The sequence below is a fragment of the Heterodontus francisci genome, chromosome 7 (genome assembly GCF_036365525.1).
Source record: "Heterodontus francisci isolate sHetFra1 chromosome 7, sHetFra1.hap1, whole genome shotgun sequence".
In the NCBI taxonomy this organism is placed as follows: Eukaryota; Metazoa; Chordata; class Chondrichthyes; order Heterodontiformes; family Heterodontidae; genus Heterodontus; species Heterodontus francisci.
Genome location: NC_090377.1, coordinates 124,856,407 through 124,877,763, shown reverse-complemented (window position 1 = coordinate 124,877,763; position 21,357 = coordinate 124,856,407). Strand labels below are relative to the sequence as shown.

General features: G+C 45.4%; 1 protein-coding gene across 1 annotated transcript in view; it reads left to right on the top strand.

The window, feature by feature from the left end:
* LOC137372309 (ATP-dependent 6-phosphofructokinase, liver type-like) overlaps positions 1-21,357 on the top strand; it is a 73,116-nt gene that overhangs the window by 15,337 nt on the left and 36,422 nt on the right. The window contains exons 2-5 of the mRNA XM_068036124.1: positions 408-481; positions 12,456-12,533; positions 15,504-15,693; positions 17,158-17,323. Of these exons, the coding sequence (XP_067892225.1) occupies positions 408-481; positions 12,456-12,533; positions 15,504-15,693; positions 17,158-17,323 (508 nt within the window). The remainder of the gene's footprint in view (positions 1-407; positions 482-12,455; positions 12,534-15,503; positions 15,694-17,157; positions 17,324-21,357) is intronic.

Genomic DNA, 21,357 nt, shown 5'->3' with positions numbered 1-21,357 from the left:
TATAGCACAGAAGGATGCCATTTGGCCCATCGTGTCTGTGCTGGCTCTTCAAAAGAGCTATCTTAGTCTCGCTCCCTTGCTGTTTTCCCATAGCCCTGCATTTTTTTCCTTTTCAAGTACTTATCCAATTCCCTTTTGAGTTACTATTGAATCTGCTTCCAGTGGCCTTTAAGGCAGTGCATTCCAGATCATAACCACTGTGTGAAATAAAAACAATTCTCCTCAACTCCCCCTGTTCCTTTTACCAATTACTTTAACGCTGTGTCCTCTGGTTACTGACCCTCCTGCCGGTGGAAACAGTTTCTCCTTGTTTACTGTATCTAAATCCCTCATAGTTTTGAACACCTCCATTAAATCTCCTCTTAACCTTCTTTGCTCTAACTAATTGTAGTTCTTGTAATCAACAGGTATGAATGCTGCAGTGCGAGCAGTGGTACGGATGGGGATCTATGTGGGAGCTGATGTTTATTTTGTGTGTGAGGTTAGTGTCCCTTTTGTCCTAATTGTTTAATATTGAGGATCTAATGACTATCTGACTATGTATATGAAGCCTGGCCATGGTCTCTTTATCTCCCTGGTCTGTCAGGGCATTTTATCTATATAAGGTAATTGAAGAAGGGCAATTTAAATCTGAGGGGAGAGGTTTTTCTGGAGTCTTTTTGACCAAAGGTTAAATACACAGTAAACAGTTCGGTTGTAGCAGGTTTTCTGATCCTGATCAGTTTTTTTAAGTTCTTTCTCTCCTGTCGGTCTCCCTCACGAGGGTGCAGTTTCTTAGCTGCCAGCTGCCCTCCAGCGTTTTGACCAAATGGCCATTCTTCATTATGAGCCTAGAAAGCAAGTGCCAAGGAACTCTTCATCTGTGGAGGGCATAACGGCTAAGCCTGATTCCATCCTTAAACAAAGCCATATGTGTTCATCCAGGATAGTGATCAGGGACAGGATCGTGCATTTACCTATATAACAGTGACTACACCTTTAAAGTAATGTATTGGCTGTGAAGTGCTTTATGAGCTCCTGAGGGCAGGGAAGGTGCTATAGAAATGCAAGTAATTCATTTTCTTCCTCCTTGCTCCTAATTGCCTAGTTTTTTAAGCTTGCATTCCCTGGTGTTTGAACTTGCACGCTAGTGAACAATTTACTTGCATCAATATTCTTAATCCCTCCATAAGTTTGGAAACTTCAATTCGGTCACCTTGACATCTCCCTTGCAACAAATTCCTGATCTCTGGAATCATCTTGGCTTTTTGACCTTTGTCCCCTCTCCAGCATGGTTTGCATGAGTCTGGCCAATGCCGAATACAGCAACAGCTCTTCAAATTGGTACTCAATCCCTCTCAATTCTACCCATTACCTTATTTGTGTTTGCTTTTAACTAGCTAAGTCTCCGATCTCCCTGAGAACATATGTAATATATCGACAGACTTTCCCACTTTTGATTCCTTACACCCTTAACTAATTATCTCAGATCAGTTCTTGCTGGAAACTGACAGCATGTTAATGATGCATGCTGTTATTACCGCACAAATTGGCAGGCAAGTTGAAGGGATTAAGAGTTAGACCATGAGTTGTGAATCACCCAGAACTTTCTGGTTGATTTGCACTGCTCCACTGTTTGCTTTGTGCCAATGGCATCTTGCCCTTAGCCTCCTCATCATTTTAAAGAACTTGCTGGATTTGCACAGTAATGGCTTTGAGCAGATAAGTGGAAACTAACATTCGTACCACACAAGTGCCAGGCAATGACCATCACCAACCATCTCTTGACTTCCAGCAGCATTACCCTCGCTGAATACCCCATCATCAACATCCTGGGGGTTACCATTGACAAACTGAACTGGACCAGCCACATAAATACTGTGGCTACAAGAGCAGGTCAGAGGCTGGGAATTCTGCAGCAATTAAACCATCTCCTGACTCTCCAAAGCCTGTCCACCATCTACAAGGCACAAGTCAGGAGTGTGATGGAATACTCTTCGCTTGCCTGGATGAATGCTGCTCCAACAACACTCAAGATGCTCAACACCAGCTAAGACAAAGCAGCTTGCTTGATTGGCACCCTGTCCACCATGGCTGCAGTGTGTACCACTGCAGCAACTCACCAAGGCTCCTTCAACGGTGCCTTCCAAACCCACGACTCTACCATCTAGAAAGACAAGGGAAGCAGACACATGGGAACGCCACCACCTGCAAGTTCCCCTCCAAGCTGCACACCATCCTGACTTGGAATGATATCGCCGTTCCTTCACTGTTGCTGGGTCAAAATCCTGGAACTCCCTAACAGCACTGTGGGTGTACCTATACCCCAGGGACTGCAGCGGTTCAAGAGGCAGTTCACCACCACCTTCTCAAGGGCAATTAGCGATGGGCAAAAAATGCTGGTGACACTCACATCCCATGAATGCATAAAAAAAAAATTTGCCCATTTAAACTCACTGGAACCTAACAGCAGTAATTTTTAACAAAATGATAATTATTTATGCAATGCATGTCAATCTCTCGGGGCCCAGAAAGTGAACAATTTAAATAGTCCAACTTCATTCCTACATGGAGCAAATTGTTAGAAATTTGAAGAGTCGGATCTAAAATGTAGTTTTCTAACTTTTCCATTCTGTCTTTTTTCTCACATAATCCAATCTTTCTTTCCTTTTTCTGTACCTGATTTGACTCTATTTCACGGATTTTCTTTCTCTGTCATTCTTCTGTTTCTTTCTAATGCTTAAACTTAATTGGTTAAGTCGATAGACCCCAAAAAATCTATCATTCATTAAGGTCTCAGATGCCCCAATTGCCCTTGCTATGCTGTTATCAGCTCGTATTTCCAAATTGAGCTGAAGGGTGCAGAAAACAATCTCACTAATGGTGTACGCTGTGAGATACCCATTCCAGCAAGATTCAGCCCAGTATCTTGCCCTAACCCAATTGGCCCAATTTGCTCAAAGACCCAAAGTCCTTTTGAATCTGGTGGCACTATTGCTTATTATTTGGACTTTGTTGTTATTACTTCTAAAATGTTGCCCTCAAAAATTAATTTAACTGAACTCTTCGTATGGGGGAAATCACAGAATGGGGCCACAGTTTATCGTTTATTCACAGATAGACCATCTCCGATCACTTCCTTGTATCTCTCACCACGCACATCCCCCTTCCCAAACCCACTTCTTTCTGTATCCGGCCCTGGAAAAAAAAAATTCTCCCTCAACTCACTTACAGCTGCACTCTCAAATTCCCAGTTTTCTTGTCTTTGGCTTTCAATTCACCCTGACACCTAAGCAGCTATTAATTGATTTACTAAATCACGTCCTCTCTACCACCTTTTAATGTCCTTGTCTCCACTAGAACTCTTACTCTCTCTCGCTCACCTTAATTGATCCTGGTATACCTCTCATCTCTGCTTAACTCCAAGGAATGCAGATTAGAATGTCTTTGGTATATTGTCCACGAGACCCACCTGCTGCTCCTTTGATCCTATTTCGACCTTTATTTTGTGTCAGCTGTGGCTCTGTGGGTAGCACTCTCACCTTTGAGTCACAAGGTTCTGGGTTCAAGTATTGCTCCAGGACTTGAGCACAAAAATCCAAACTGACACTCTAATACAGTATTGAGGGAGTGCTTCACTGTTGGAGGTGCCATCTTTCAGATGGGACGTTAAACTGAGGCCCCATCTGCCTGCTTGGGTGCTATTTCAAAGAAGAGCAGCGGAGTTATCATACTGTTTTTTTTTCAAACTGTTGACCACTCCGATTCCCTTACTGGGCTCCATGTTAGCTGATGTTAACAGTTCTATCTCTTCAGGTACTGGCCCCCATCCCTTCAAATCTGCCGTCATCACCCCGCTCCTCAAAAAACCTACTCTTGATCCCTCGGTACCTGCAAACTAACCCCCCATTTCCAACCTCCCTTTCCTCTCCAAAATCCTTCAACATGTTGTCACTCCCCAAATCCGTGCCCAATATCCCCATGATTCCATGTCTGAATCCCTGCAATCAGGTTTTCAGCCTGGCCACTGTACTGAAACGGCCCTCATCAAAGCCACCAATAACAGTTTATCTGTTACTGTGACAGATAAACTATCACCTCTCCTCCTTCGTGACCTGTCTGCAGCTTTCAACACAGTTGACCACGCCACCCTCCTCCAACACCTCTCCTCTCATGTAGGAGGGTGGAACTGTTCTAGCTTGGTTCCATTCTTATCTTTCTAATCGTAGCCAGAGAATAACCTACAATGGCTTCTCTTCCTACATGCTACCTCTCGGCGATATCATCCAGAAACACATCCGGTTTCACACATATCCCAACAACACTCCGCTCTATCTCACCACCTCCTCCTAGGACCTCATAACTGTCTCTGATTTTGTCACACTGCTTGCCCAGCTTCCAATATCGGATCACAGATTGTTATAGCACAGGAGGCCATTCAGCCCATCATGTTCGTGCTGGCTCTCCGAAAGAGCAATTTACCTAGTGCCACTCCCCCGCCTTCTCCACGGAACCCTGCACATTCTTCCTTTTACAGATAACAATCCAATTCCCTCTTGAATGCCTCAGTTGAACCTGCCTCCACCACACTCTCAGGCAGTTCATTCCAGATCCTAACCACTCGCTGCGTGAAAAGGATTTTCCTCATGTCATCATTGCTTCTTTTGACAATTACTTTAAATCCGTGCCCTCTTGATCCTTTCACAAGTGGGAACAGTTTTTCCCTATCTACTCTGTCCAGCCCCCTCATGATTTTGAATACCTCTATCGAATCTGCTCTCAATCTTTTCTACTCCAAGGAAAACAGCCCCAACTTCTCCAATTTATCTACATAACTGAAGTTCCTCATCCTTGGAACCATTCTTGTTAATATTTTCTGCACCCTTTCTAATGCCGTCACATCTTTCCTAAAGTGTGGCATCCAGAACTGGACGCAATATTTCAGTTGAGGCTCAACCAGTGTTCTATACAAGTTTAGCATAATTTCCTGCTTTTGTACTCTTTGCCACTATTAATAAAGCATAGGATGCTGTATGCTTTATTGACCACTCTCTCAACCTGTCCTGCCACCATCAATGTTCTATGCGCACATGCACCCAGATCACTCTGCTCCTGCATCCCCTTTAGAATTGCACCCTTTATTTTATATTGTCTCTCCGCATTCTTCCTGCATGTCATACAGGCGTCCACCTGCCAAGAATGAGGCACATTAATTTCGCCACATGGACATTAAACTTAAAATTGTTGCTGGGAAGAAAAGAGGGCCTATTGCAAGGAATTGCCAGGCCCCCAGCCGGAAAGACATTTTTGCATACTATCAGAAAGCATAGGAACAAAGGAACCAGTCCCTGCTCCCCAACACACAAAACGTGGTCAAACCAGTTTAGTCGCATGACTAACTGGCTGTTGCAGAGTTTTGAACTGAGAGTTTTAAATTGGCCACAGAGAATTTGAACTCAGAAAGCTGTTTGCTCCTGGACTGAAAAGACCTCTCATGGCTGGCTCGCCACAACCTCTCCTGTCTACTCTCATCATTTTCTCGCCAGCTTCGGAATCCATTGAAGACACAGGAACCCCAAGAGAAAAATCTCCTACAGTGAACAAGGTTTAAGAAGAATACTGGGCCCCAACGAAAAGCAAGAATTACCTACAAGCAAGGACTCCACAATGTGCTCGAAGCACAGTAACAAGAAAATCTTCAGATATTGCCTCAAACCTCTTTCCTTCATTTTTCTTCTCTTTTCTCTCTCTGTTTGCATGTGCGTATCACGTATGCATGCTAGCATGGGGCGCGGTGTGTATCCATTGGCGTTAACCGAATTAGAGTTGAATTTTACGTTTCAATAAATTCCACTTTTCTTTCTTAAACCTGAGAGAGCCTGTTTTATGCTCATTTCATTGCCTTATAATTGGAAAACTGTGAACAAGGATTCACCAAGGGGGAGTTCAAAACAGTGTGTTTAAAATTAAATCATGTTACAGTAAGACCAGGTGAAGGCTGAATGGGAACCCCTAGACAGCTTTCTCACCTGGTCGTTAGACTACCAAAATGAATTACTCCACATTTCTCTGTATTAAATTTCATCGACCGCTTGTCCGCTCATTCCGCTAACTTGTCTAGGTCCTTTTGAAGTTCCATACTATCCTCCTCACGCTTTGCAATGATTCCAAGTTTCAGATCATCCACAAATTTTGAAATTAGAATTAGAACATTACAGCGCAGTACAGGCCCTTCGGCCCTCGATGTTGCGCCGACCTGTGAAACCATCTGACCTACACTATTCCATTTTCATCCATATGTCTATCCAATGACCACTTAAATGCCCTTAAAGTTGGCGAGTCTACTACTGTTGCAGGCAGGGCGTTCCACGCCCCTACTACTCTCTGAGTAAAGAAACGACCTCTGACATCTGTCCTATATCTATCACCCCTCAACTTAAAGCTATGTCCCCTCGTGTTTGCCATCACCATCCGAGGAAAAAGACTCTCACTATCCACCCTATCTAACCCTCTGATTATCTTATATGTCTCTATTAAGTCACCTCTCCTCCTCCTTCTCTCCAACGAAAACAACCTCAAGTCCCTCAGCCTTTCCTCGTAAGACCTTCCCTCCATACCAGGCAACATCCTAGTAAATCTCCTCTGCACCCTTTCCATAGCTTCCACATCCTTCCTATAATGCGGTGACCAGAACTGCACGCAATACTCCAGGTGCGGTCTCACCAGAGTTTTGTACAGCTGCAGCATGTACACCAAGGTCTAGGTCATTAATATACATCAGGAAGAGCAAGGTGTAGGGTAGGGTGGGTAGGCAGTGGTGTAGTGGTATTATCACTGGACTAGTAACCCAGAGACCCAGGGTATTTCTCTGGGGACATGGGTTCGAATCCCACGGCAGCAGAAGGTGGAATTTGAATTTAATTAATAAAATCTGGAATTAAAAGCTAGTCTAATGGCCATGAAACCATTGTCGATTTGTTGTAAAATCCCATCTGGTTCACTAATGTCCTTTAGGGAAGGAAATCTGCTGTCCTTACCTGGTCTGGCCTACATGTGACTCCAGACCCACAGCAATGTGGTTAACTCTTACATGCCCTCTGAAATGGCCTAGCAAGCCACTCAGTTGTACCTAACCACTACGAAGTCAATTTAAAAAAAGGAATGAAACCGGACGGACCACCCGGCATCGACCGACGCATCGGAAACGACAACGGCAAACCCAGCCCTGTCAACCCTGCAAAGTCCTCCTTACTAACATCTGGGGGCTTGTGCCAAAGTTGGGAGAGCTGTCCCACAGACTAGTCAAGCAACAGCCTGACATAGTCATACTCACGAAATCATCCCTTACAGACAATGTCCCAGACACTGCCATCACCATCCCCGGGTATGTCCTGTCCCACCGGCAGGACAGACCCACCAGATGTGGTAGCACAGTGGTATACAGTAGGGAGGGAGTTGCCCTGGGAGTCCTCAACATCAACTTCGGACCCCATGAAGTCTCATGGCATCAGGTCAAACATGGGCAAGGTAACCTCCTACTGATTACCACCTGCTGCCCTCCCTCAGCTGATGACTCAGTACTCCACCATGTTGAACACCACTTGGAGGAAGCACTGAGGGTGGCAAGGGCACAAAATGTACTCTGGGTGGGGGACTTCAATGTCCATCACCAGGAGTGGCTCGGTAGCACCACTACTGACCGAGCTGGCTGAGTCCTAAAGGGCATAGCTGCTAGACTGGGTCTGCGGCAGGTGTTGGGGGAACCAACACGAGGGAAAAACATACTTGACCTCGTCCTCACCAATCTGCCTGCTGCAGATGCTTCTGTCCATGACTGTATTGGGAGGAGTGACCACCGCACAGTCCTTGTGCAGACGAAGTCCCGCCTTCACATTGAGGATCCTGTCCGTCGTGTTGTGTGGCACTATCACCGTGCTAAATGGGATAGATTTCGAACAGATACAGCAATGCAAAACTGGGTATCCATGAGCTGCTGTAGGCCATCAGCAGCAGCAGAACTGTACTCAACCACAATCTGTAACCTCATGGCCCAGTATATCCCCCACTCTACCATTACCATCAAGCCAGGAGACCAACCCTGGTTCAATGAAGAGTGCAGGAGGGCATGCCTGGAGCAGCACCAGGCATACCTCAAAATGAGGTGTCAACCTGGTGAATCTACAACACAGGACTATCTGCGTGCCAAACTGTGTAAGCAGCATGCGATAGCCAGAGCTAAGCGATCCCATAGCCAACGGATCAGATCTAAGCTCTGCAGTCCTGCCACATCCAGCTGTGAATGGTGGTGGACAATTAAACAACTAACTGGAGGAGGTGGCTCCACAAATATCCCCATCCTCAATGATTGGGGAGGCCAGCACATCAGTGCGAAAGATAAGGCTGAAGCAGTTGCAACAATCTTCAGCCAGAAGTGCCGAGTTGATGATCCATCTCAGCCTTCTCCTGAAGTCCCCGGCATCACAGATGCCAGACTTCAGCCAATTCGATTCACTCTGCGTGATATCAAGAAACGACTGAAGGCACTGGATACTGCAAAAGCTATGGGCCCTGATAATATTCTGGCAATAGTACTGAAGACCTGTGCTCCAGAACTTGCCGTACCCCTAACCAAGCTGTTCCAGTACAGCTACAACACTGACATCTACACTGCAATGTGGAAAATTGCCCAGGTATGTCCTGTACACAAAAAGCAAGACAAGTCCAACCCGGCCAATTACCCCCCATCAGCCTACTCTCAATCATCAGTAAAGTTATGGAAGGTGTCATCAACAGTACCATCAAGCAGCATCCGCTTAGCAATAACCTGCTCAGTGACGCTCAGTTTGGGTTCCGCCAGGGCCACTCAGCTCCTGACCTCATTACAGCCTTGGTCCAAACATGAACAAAAGAGCTGAACTCCAGAGGTGAGGTGAGAGTGACTGCCCTTGACATCAAGGCAGCATTTGACCGAGTATGGCATCAAGGAGCCCTAGCAAAACTGGAGTCAATAGGAATCAGGAGGAAAACCCTCCGCTGGTTGGAGTTATAGCTAGTACAAAGGAAGATGGTTGTGGTTGTTGGAGGTCAATCATCTGAGCTCCAGGACATCACTGCAGGTGTTCCTCAGGGTAGTGTCCTGGGCCCAACCATCTTCAGCAGCTTCATCAATGACCTTCCTTCAATCATAAGGTCAGAAGTGGGGATGTTCGCGGATGATTGCACAATGTTCAGCACCATTCGTGATCCTCAGATACTGAAGCAGTCCGTGTAGAAATGCAGCAAGACCTGGACAATATCCAGGCTTGGGCTGATGTGTGGCACGAATGTTACTTGCCACTTAAGTGCCAGGCAATGACCATCTCCAACAAGAGAGAATCTAACCATCTCCCCTTGACATTCAACAGCATTACCATCGCTGAATCCCTCACTATCAACATCCTAGGGGCTACCATTGACCAGAAACTGAACTGGAGTAGCCATATAAATACCGTGGCTACAAGAGCAGGTCAGAGGCTAGGAATCCTGAGGCGAGTAACTCGCCTCCTGACTCCCCAAAGCCTGGCCACCATCTCCAAGGCACAAGTCAGGACTGTGATGGAATGCTCTCCACTTGCCTGGATGGGTGCAGCTCCAACAACACTCAAGAAGCTTGACACCATCCAGGACAAAGCAGCCCGCTTGATTGGCACCCCATCTACCAACATTCACTCCCTCCACCACTGACGCACAGTGGCAGCAGTGTGTACCATCTACAAGATGCACTGCAGCAATGCACCAAGGCTCCTTAGACAGCACCTTCCAAACCCACGACCTCTACCAACAAGAAGGACAAGGACAGCAAATACATGGGAACACCACCTCCTGCAAGTTGCCCTCCAAGTCACACACCATCCTGACTTGGAACTATATCGCCGTTCCTTCACTGTCGCTGGGTCAAAATCCTGGAACTCCCTTCCTGACAGCACTGTGGGTGTACCTACCCCACATAGACTGCAGAGGTTCAAGAAGGCAGCTCACCATCACCTTCTCAAGGGCAATTAGGGATGGGCAATAAATGCTGGCCTGGCCAGCGTCGCCCACATCCCATGAATGAATAAAAAACAAAATCCCAACACTGACCCCTGGGGAACTCCACTACAAACCTTCCTCCAGTCTGAAAAACATCCTTTAACCACTACTCTCTGTTTCCTGTCACTCAGCCAATTTTGTATCCATGTTGCTACTGTCCCTTTTATTCTGTGAGCTATAACTTTGCTCAGAGGTCTGTTATGTGGCACTTAATCAAATACCTTTTGGAAGTCCATGTACACCACATCAACAGCATTGCCCTCATCAACCCCCTCTGGCACCTCATCAAAAAACTCCAACAAGTTAGTTAAACACGACCCTTAACAAATCTTGTGCTGGCTTTCCTTAATTAAACTGCATTTGCCCTGACTATTAATTTTTGTCCTGAATTATCGTTTCTAAAAGCTTCTCCACCACTGAGGTTAAACTGACTGGCCTGTAGTTGCTGGGCTCATCATTACACCCTTTTTGAACAAGAGTGCAATATTTGCAATTCTCCAGTCCTCTGGCACCACCCCTGAGTCTTAAGGAAGACTGAAAAATCCTGGCCAGTGGATGAGCAGAAATTTCCTCCAGCTAAATGTTGGGAAAACTGAAGCCATTGCCTTTAGTCCCCTGCCACAAACTCCATTCCCTGCCTAGCATTTCCATCCCGGGGAACTGTCTTAAGCTGAGTACGAGTGTTTGCAACCTTAGTGTTGTATTTTACTGTGAGTTGAGCCACCTATCTGCATCATCACCAAGACTGCCTACTTCCACCTCCGTAACATCACTCGACTTCAACCTTCCCTCAGCTCATCTGCTACTGAAACCCTCATCTATGGCTTTGTTAACTCTAGACTTGACTACTCCAATGCTCTCCTGGTTGACCTCTCAAGTTGCCAACCTACCTAAACCTCTGCTGCCCGTATCTAAACTCGCTCCAAATCTCATTCACCCATCACCTCTTTGCTTGCTGATCTTCATTGGCTCCCCATTCGATAATGCCTCAATTTTAAAATCCTCATCCTTGTTTTCAAATTGATCCATGGCCTCGCCACCCCCCCCCCCCCCCCCCCCCTCCACTATCTCTGCAATCTCTTCCAGCCCCACAACCCTCCAAGATATCTGCGGTCTTCCATTTCTGGCCTCTTGTGCATCCCCGATATGAATCACTCCACCATTGCCATCCATACCTTCAGCTGTCTCAGGTCTAAGCTCTGGAATTCTCTCCCTAAACCTCTCTGCCTCTCTCTCTTCTTTCAAGATGCTTCTAAAGATCTACCTCTTTGATCACGCTTTTCATCATCCTTCCTGATTTCATGTTCTTTGGCTCGGTGCCAAAAAATGTTTTTTTTATTGACATCACTCTTTTGGGCACCTTGAGGCATTTTACTACACTAAATGTGCTATATAAATGTAAGTTTTTTTCTGATCTTGTGTAGGTCTGGTGTCTGTTTGCCTCCCCTCTCCACACTTGCAGTCTCTCCCCTGTGCTGCTCCCCACAGTAAACCATGGCGTAGGTTGTGTGGTTTATGGACAACGGCTGGCTCCTGGGATGAGGGGATTTTCCTATGAGGAGAGATTGAGTGGATGAGGTCTATATTGCTTGGAGTCTAGAAGAATGAGAGGTGGTCTCATTGAAACATATGAAATTCTTAAGGGGCTTGATAGGATTGTTGCTGGGACAATGGTTCTCCTGGCTGGGAAATCTAGAACACTGGGTCACAGTCTTCGAATAAGGGTCAGTCATTTAGGACTGAGTTGAGGGGAAACCTCTTCACTCAAAGGATTGTGAATCTTTGGAATTCTCTATTCCAGAGCGCTATAGATGCTCAGTTGAGTATATTCAAGACCGAGGTCAATAGGTTTTTGTGTGCTTAGGGAATTAAGGGATATGGGGATAGTGCGGGAAGATGAAGTTGAGCTAGAAGATCAGCAATGATTTTGTTGAATGGCGGACCAGGCCGAATGGGCTAAGTGGCCTACTCCTCCTATTTCATATGTTCTCACAGTTTCGGTAGAAATCGCATGAAATTTTTTTAAAAAGGAAGCTTATTTGTTCAGTCGCCGTTAAGCTGTGGCCAGGTTCACGGGCTGAATGCATTAACTGTCACTTCCTGCTTCCTGGGAGTGCCAACAACAATTTGCACTTGTATAGCACCTTTTAATGTAATGAAATCTCCCAAGGGACTTCACAGGAGCATTATCAAACAAAATTTGACACCGAGCCACATAAAGGGATCTTAGCACAGGTGACCGAAGAGGTAGCTTTTAAGGAGCTTCAAGGAGGAGAGGTAGAGAGAGATTTTTATGGAAGAAATTCCAGAACTTGGGGCCTAAACAGCTGAAATAACGTCCGCCAGTGGTGGGGTGAAGAAAATCAGGGATGCTCAATGTTGTAATGGGCATGTCTTTCCTTTTGCAGGGTTACGAAGGGCTGGTTGGCGGTGCAGAGTACTTGAAGCTGGCAGACTGGGACAGCGTTTCGAATATCATCCAACTGGTAAGCTGTAGGCTTCACTTTGTTTTATTTCTCTTAAGGCTTTGTGCAAATTGGCCCTGATTTAGAAAAAGAAGTTTAGGATAGTCTCTGAAAGTGAGCATTTTTTTTTTTAATTGCTTTGTTTGTTCATCACTTTTAACCTCTGCAATAGGAAGTGTTTTTAAAATAAAGCAGAGAGCAGCACAGTATCTGCAACGCTGGGCCCATGATATTTGAAACCCAGATTCAAAAGCGAGCAGTATTTTACCCCCTAGGGGCGATAACCAAACATCCGAGGACTCTGTTGTTCACCTTCAATGGTGAAACATGAATTCCAGCCCGTACCAGTATCCTGTTCAAGCCAGGCATTAGGAGGTATGAGCACTGGCCTCCATCCTTCTTCCCCAACCTCCCTGGAAAATTATTTATCTATACTTGGTATCTCTTTCTCTCTCTAGCCACCCAGCTGAGACCAGGAACTCATCGTGGGAGAATTGCATGGGTTCTAACCATGGTACGCAGCACTAGATGCTTGCAATGGCAGCCTGTGCCAAAGAAGGGAAAAAGTGGGGGGGGGAGAAAGAAACATAACTGGCTCACATCAAACAGTTGCAGGCCATGTTGCCCTGTATTCATGCCATGTTTGGGGATGGTGTCAGTAGAACAATCTGTGCACTGTTCTCCAGTAATCTAACCCTTTCACTTGTGTAATCTGTCATCACGTGGCACAGCCTACAGTGGGCATAGTGGCCATTGGGTGGCACAGTCTGTGATGGGCACAGTTCGATCTAGAGTATTCACGATGAATGTGGTCTGTCTGCTTAGCAGTTGGTGAATCTCACTCAACTAAACGGTGAAGGGAGTTGGAGAAACAACTGATCAAGTGCCGAGCCTGAACTCTGGTCAGGAGGTTAAATGGTCAGCTTTCTGAGTGACCAGGTCTCCCTTTGAGTGTGCTCATTCATGTGTGCGTGTGATCATTTTTTTTTTTGCCCTCTTGTGCATCTCACCCTCTTTCTGTACATCTTGTAATCTATCTCTGCCTCAGGTTGCCTTCATAATGAAATTGAGTCATTCTCTCTTGTAGCGAGGGAGTCCCATCTGTGGTAAGGTTGTTTTGTTTCTGGCATTGGTTGCTTTGTGCCATTGCAGGGTTAGTTGGGGCAGGGCTGGTGCTGCTTGTATAAAATGTCTAATGTGCCTGCAATCCAGCCTTAGTCTCTGGTAGAAGAGCTGGTAGGTTGAGGCTGAGTTTTTGATCGCATGCTTCCATTGACTGGGTGCGAATGGCTCTGCAATTCATAATTTGGAAACTATTCATCATAGAATGGCATTTAATGTCCTTTAACAAAAATATTGCAACTAAGAACCTAAACCAATTCAGACAATTTCTATCTCCATGGAGCCGGTAACCTCCATTTCAATAACGAGTGATTGCCAAGCACTGTCGTCCAATGGCTGGCTGGAGGAATCCTTTTTTTACCAGATGCGCTGGTGGACAGACTGCTTTTGTTGCAGAGCATTTGAACTAGTTTCTGAATGAACAGCTGAAAGGTCTGTCTGCGGGCATTTTGACGATCAGGTTGACTATGTGTATGTGTTTGAAATGGAGTGCGGCTGGACAGCTGATCCCTACCTGCTGTTGATGAGCAGTCTCGATGAGAATGCTGGTTCACGCTAGCCTATCTGAACAGCTTTCAAGTCTGTGTTGGCATCCATTTAAAGGGGCCGCATGGACCGCAGTGCATGTATTGTACAGTTCAAACCAGTCCATAAGGTGCTTGGCATCAGTGTGGAGGGGTCATAGAGCATGCCTGCAAAGGATGGCACTTCAAGGATGGCGAATTAAATCTACTGCTGTCTGTCAAAAATGACCTGCCTATTAACTTAGAAAGCTAGCTTCAAAACTCACCTTCATTTAAAAGCAGTAAAATATTATGGTAATGTAACCGTTAGTGAAAATAAAGAGTGAGCTTTTGATGTCCTTTGTTCAATATTGGAATAATGGAGGAAGCCATGCAATAGGAATGCAGCTGTTATTGGCCCCACCCAAAGCCTCGACAGTCATTAGCAACCAAGGCAGGGATGGAAGAGGAGAGCCAGACAGATGCAGAAAATGGAAAGGGGAGCAATTCAGAGCTCGAAGGAGGGATGGATAGAGAGGGAGAGGAGAAAGGGGGAAAACGACTGAGAGATTGAGGATATGAAATGTGAGATCATAAATTTATCTATTATACATTCTTAATGTAAAATTATATATATATTTAATATTTAACGGTTTATGCTCATTAAAGAGAAAAAGGTTGAATAAGAAAGAGCAGGTAGATGCAGAGATGTGCCTTAATATGATTGAGAAAATTAGAAGTCAGAGCATATTCCAAACGAGCCTTCCAATCCATCCCATATCAACTGGCTGGACTCCTGAATTTGGAGGTATGGATGTCTGGGATTGCCCTCATTAACTTGTAAAGTTGCCACTTTACAGGAAGGGCATAATTGCTCTGGGGAGAGTACAGAGGGGGCACAGTTTTAATGGTGATTGGTAGAAGGATTAGAGGGGACATGAGGAAAAACTTTTTCACCCAGTGCGTGGTGGGTGTCTGGAATTCACTGCCCAGATTGGTGATGGAGGCAGAAACTCTCAACTCATTTAAAAGGGACCTGCACCTGAAGTGCTGTAATCTGCAAGGCTACGAACCAGGTGCTGGAAGGTGGGATTAGAATGGGCCGCTAGCTTGTCCAGCCGGCACAGACACGATGGGCTGAATGGCCTCTTTCTGTGCTGTAAATTTTCTATGGTTCTATAGTAATGGAGAGCTAGGCTCACTATAATCTGGAGTGAGAGAAGCTTGTTGCATCTGTTTATCTTTTGCATGAATCTGACTAGCTTCCCATGCACCTTCTGCAGATGAAAGGCCATGTTTGAGGCTTTAATACAGGCAGGTGTTGGCCACTGTTTTCAATGGACTCTTTCTTTCATCTGGTGGGCAGGGTGGAACAATCATTGGCAGTGCCCGATGCAAGAGTTTCTGCACCCGCGAAGGTCGCCAGGCAGCAGCTTACACCCTGGTGCAGCAAGGTATCAACAACCTGTGTGTGATCGGGGGAGACGGCAGTCTAACTGGGGCCAACATCTTCCGGACAGAGTGGAGTGACCTGCTGGCTAGTCTTGTTGAAGAAGGTATGTGCCTTAATATACTGACCTACTCCTCCCACAAGCACTTGCAAAATATATATCCGAATGAAAATACAAGAAAGACGCACAGTTAATATTTCATTGGAAATTCTGTCATATTTAGGGAGTCAAATTATCTGCACCAATCCTAGTAAATAATGTCACCACCCAGTGTAGCTGTATGGGGCGCGGTGGGGGATGGGGGGGAAGCAGGGGCACATCACAAACTAAAACGTATTCCGTAGTTTATTCAAATAGGCCATTCAGTTTGGTGTTTATGCTCTATAGGAGCCTCCTCCTGTTCTCCTAACCGTATCCTAACCTTCAGTTCCTTTCTCCCTCATGTACTTGTCTAACTTCCTTGAATGCATTCATGCTATTCACCTCAACCAGTCCAAGTGGTAGCAATTTCCACATTCTCACCACTCTGAGTAAAGAGATATTAAAACTTATCTATAAAAGACACTTCAGGTGTCCTGTCAATATAATCCTCTTGGCTCCTGCTTGTTGGTGGAAATACCTAGCAAAGAAGCTTGTGACCCACAAGGTCACAGGGTCAGTGCTGAAATAGCTGATCTACGCCAGGGCAACAGTTGAGATATTGCAGTTAGTCTCAGGATCTTGGCGCTGAGATCCCTGCTCCTGATCATTATCCGGTGGCCCTGCACAGAAACAGGTCATTTTCCTCATCCACTCGATGCTGGAGGTTTTTCTTCACATGAGCAACTAAATCTAATTTCTACTTTCCTGCTCGCTCCCCTTACCCTTTTAATCCTCTTTCTCAACCAAGCGTTATAATTGTTATTTTAGAATAATTCAAAGACTCTTGCTTCAACCCTGGTTTGTGGCAGAGAATATCACATGTCCAGTGAGGACACGTTTGGGCATGATGGCCTCCACAGTCGAATGGCCTGCTGATGCTCACTACTTCGGCTCATAAATGGAAAGTGAGCATTTGTACAGACCCCTTCCTCCCTGTATCTTTCTGGGTTGTTCCAGCATAAGATGAAATACCTTGAATTCTGCCTGCTCCCCAGCAGCAGTGGGGAAACCTGAAACCCAGGATAACCAGCATTCTTCTGGAAGGACAAGGTCAAAGGGCTGCTGTCTGTAAATAGCTGCATGATTTTAAGAGGGCTGAAAGGAGTGGGAGTGGATGTACTGAGAGGAACAGTTCTTTTTCAAATGCGATGTTTCAAATTAAATGCAATGTTTTGGTGGAGAGGAAAATGTGTATTTCAAGTCCCATTACTACCTCCCTACACCTATGCCAATATTCAGCAGGGTAAGGATTACTCACAATCCAACTGTGTGGAGTTCCCGATTATTCAGCAGGGTGAAGGTGACGGAATAACCAGGAACACTACACTGTGAGTAACCCTTACCCTACTGAATAACCAGGAACTCCGCAGAGTTGGTAGCTAAACATTTAAAAAGATAACACTGACATATTTTCTGTTTGCTATACAGGTAAAATCACAGAAGATGTTTCCCAGCAGTTCTCCCACCTGAACATTGTTGGGATGGTGGGATCGATTGACAATGACTTCTGTGGGACTGACATGACTATTGGTACAGACTCTGCCCTGCACAGGATCATGGAGGTGATTGATGCCATAACCACCACGGCACAGAGGTATGTCCAGCCATGAACAACCTCGATCCTAGTCAGCAGGAAGAGATTGTCAACCTACTGTCAATGCTACAATGTGTGTGGCTGATTTTAGTTCAGCTCAACCGAGTATGAGGTGCATCTACCAGGAGGCCAAATAACAGATGGTGAACTGCAACATAGAAAGACCAAAGATCTCCCAGCAGTGTGTAAAAGAAAGAACTTGCATTTATATCGCTCCTTATCATGTCCTCAGCCCCTCCCTCCCCAAGCTCTTTATAAGTGATGAATTACCTCTGAAGTGCACTCCGTGTTACTTAGTAAAATTAGTGGCAGATTGCTCAGAGCAAAGCCCCTCAGTGACCAGAAAATGAATGACAAGGTAGCTTGTTGGTCAGGACTGTGGGAGACCTCCCTGCCCCTTTTCAGATAGTGTTGTGGGATCTTAAACCATGTTTAGGTAGAAGTTTAATATCTCATTTGATAAGGCAGCAGTCCCTCAGTACTGCACTGAAAGGTCAGCCCAGATTAAGCACTTAGGTCCAGGAGTCCAAAGGCAACCCTTTGGCTCAGAATGCTACCAACTGAGCCAAGCTGTGAGCGCATGCACTGTATTCCTTCCTTGCTGCCAGGGCTCTTGCATACAGTCTCCAAGCACAACTACTATCTCGCTAACTCAGCACAGAACGAGAATCAAACTGAGGTTCTTCTGGCCTGTATGATTCCGTACTAGCCTGGGCGGTGCCCTGAGTTACTAAGCCATTGGGTTTGCAGGTTGTTTTTTGATTGTACCTATTTAAACAGGATGCCTTTGTTTGAAGTGATTGGCAGAATCACTAAAAAGATGAGAGGGCAGGAAGGCAATTTGCTCTGAGGTGACTTTTAATGGCAAACATGCCCCTTTTAAAGAGAGGCGACCTAGGTTCCCTTTTCAGAAAATTCTTGGGTCTCTTTTACCAGCCCATTAAGACAGTTAAGCAGACTGTGTACTTGTTGGATCTGGGCCCAATATTAATGAGCCGGAAGGCATTGAACTGATAACGACATCAAAAAGCTAGCATTTGGAGCGAGAAGCATGGTGACCCTGAATCAGCTGCAACAAAGCACAGTATCTCACGCTCCATTTCCTTCAGACAACAGGCTCCACTAAAGAAATGCGCCAAAGGGAAAACTGAGTACCCTCTAATCACTGAACACTTAGCCAGAGTAACAGCTAGGGTCTAGTCTCCAAACTGCTCGACTCCTCATGGCAAGTCCAGTTAGAAATGAAGTACAGTGACTCCAGTCACGCCCTGCTCCTGGTGCTTTTACCGGTGGCTTTTTCCTTCCTGATGCAGTGTCCCTGGTGCTCCCTCTCCTGCTGGCACCTCCCACTGTATAGGGGGAAAATTCTGTGTTATCATGAAACTCCTCCAATTGAAATTTCTCATCCTTCTATTCAAGCCCCTTGTCCCTCGCTCACTGTAGCTGCCTTCATCCCTACAGCCCTTCGAGATCTCTGCAATTTTCCAATTCTGGACTCTTGCACGTCCCTGATTTCCGTCACTCTGTCGTTGGTGACCGTGTCTTCAGCTGCCTCGGCCCTACGCTCTGGAATTCGCTCGCTAAACGTCTCTGCCTCTCTCTCCTCCTTCAAGGCACTCCATAAAACCTACCTCTTTGACCAAGCTTTTGGTCACCTTATCTCCTTATGTGGGTTGGTGTCAGATTTTGTCTGGTAACACTCCTGTGAAGCTCCTTGGGGCATCTCATTAAGTTAAGGGCATTACATAAATGCACGTTGTTGTGTGTCTTGAGAGCCATCATAACCAGGCTGTGTAAGAATGTGGCTCTTGCAGGGATAGGCTCATCAATAATGGGGCCACCTTTGAGATCTCTCCCCAGCCACTTACCATTTTAAGTTTCTTTTTCGTTTTGGGCTTTTGTGTGTGAAGTCTCAAACTTTATTATTGGGCAGCACATTGTGTATGTGCTGCAAAACTGCTCCCCCCATCAAAGTTTAATCCAATTTATTATACCCTTAACAGAACACACCCTGTAATGACATTTAAAATGAACCTTATCAAACAGCTTATCTATAGTACTCCTAGACATTCTTTTATTGCTCATTTTAACATTGCTGTCTCACAGGATAAGGAAGCCCAAGCCCAGAGCGTGATCAGCCATGATTAAAGTTAATAAATTGAGTTCCTTTTTTTATTAAAAACTATCCAGGCTAGGTGTTTGAAAGAATGTGCTGTGTTGAAATGAAAGCCGATTTAACTGCTTTCCACTGTGACTGACTGAGTGAACCGGAGCAGTCTCTGTGAGTTTGAAGGGTATTGTGACCTTCACACCCAAGTTACAAAGCCTTGTTAGTTCAACTGTGTATATGTAGCTAGTCCATAGCAACATTGATCTCACTGCTGCCCAGAGTACTGCTGTGTGCTTATTTAGGTAATTTATTAGATCTGCCTTTTTTTTGTCTTTCTCTCGAAGTGTTCCAGTGCTTTACAGCCAATGAAGCACAATTTGGAGAGTAGTCACTGTTGTAATGTAGGAAATGTAGCAGCCAGTTTGTACGCAGCAAGGTCCCACACGCATCAGTGTGATAAATGACCAATTGATGTTGGTTGAGGGATCAATATTGGCCAGGACACCTGGGGACAACTCCCCCACTCTTCAGTGTAGTGTCTTAGTATCTTTTACATCTGCCTGAGGACGACAGATGAGGTATGTTTTAATGTCTCATCCGAAAGACGGCATCTCTAACAGTGCAGCACTCCCTTAGTACTACACTGAAGAGTCTGTGGAGATTTTGTGCTCAAGTCTTTGGAGAGGGACTTGGACCCATAATCTTATGAATCAGAGATGCGATAGAGTTTGCGAATGAGGTTCTTATCACAGTTGATTGTGATAACGATTAAAACTTTCTATCCCATTTTTAAAAAAGCATTACGCAGCCCTGGCGAAGACATCCCAGCCAAGGCCACACACATAACATAAGAATTTAACTCTGGGTGACGAATGTGGGTGCAACAATCTATGATGGTGCAAGGAGCCACCGTCTAGCTTTTGGTTGAGACTAATTGGATTTATTTTTGTTGGTGTGTGCAGTTTTGCAGCCTGTAACACAACATGTTTCCCGGAATGTGTCAGGTCCGATAATCTAGTTCAAGGCTTCACACGCATGTCTCAGTCTTAAAAAGACACTTAAAATGGTGACTGGGGTTAGGGGAATGGAGATCTCAAAGAAAGCCCCATGAGTTCATATTTAACCAGTTACCTAAGCCACCAAGACTTCTCTTGAAAAAATGTTCTCTTTTGCACTTCAAGCTAAACTATCAGGATAAGTCTTTCCTCACCCCTTTTCATTAACAGTTGCTTGATGAAGGGAGCTATTAAAGGCAATGAGGAGTGAGCCAGACAGTGGGATTAGAATGGATGTCTTTTCTGATGATTTAACCAGTGGCGTGCAGTCTGAACTGGGAGGCCCAAGCCCGACGTAGTATTGTGTGGGTGAGCTGTTGGCACCTGTTGCACCTCTACAGGCAGCTTAGCCATTTGAAGTAAATGATTTTCAGGCCATGTGCCTCGCTGGCAGCTTGCTCTTCCTAAAATTTATATATTTTTTTAAAAATTGGCAGTGTTTGTTTTAAAAATTCATTCTCGGGATGTGGGCATCGCTGGGATGGCCTGCATTTATTGCCCATCCCCTAGTTATCCTCCCGATTAGCTTGCTGGGCCACCTCTGTGGGCAGTTAAGAGTCAACCACATTAGTGTAGGTCTCGAATCGTGTATAGACTAGACTGGGTAAGGACAATGGGTTTCCTTCCCTCGGGGGTTTTACAACAATCCGACAGCCAGCTTTGTGGTCACTTTTACTGATAACAGCTTTTTTTTCCCAAATTCCTGTGGGGGAATTTGAACTTGTGTTCTCTGGATTATTGATATAGGCCTCTGGATTACTGGCTCAGGAATGTAAGCACAGTGTGATGCATCCATTCCCATCACAGCCATCCTTCTGGGTTTTTTTTAAAATGTAAAAGCATTGCCAATTTTGTGCTGAATTATGGCC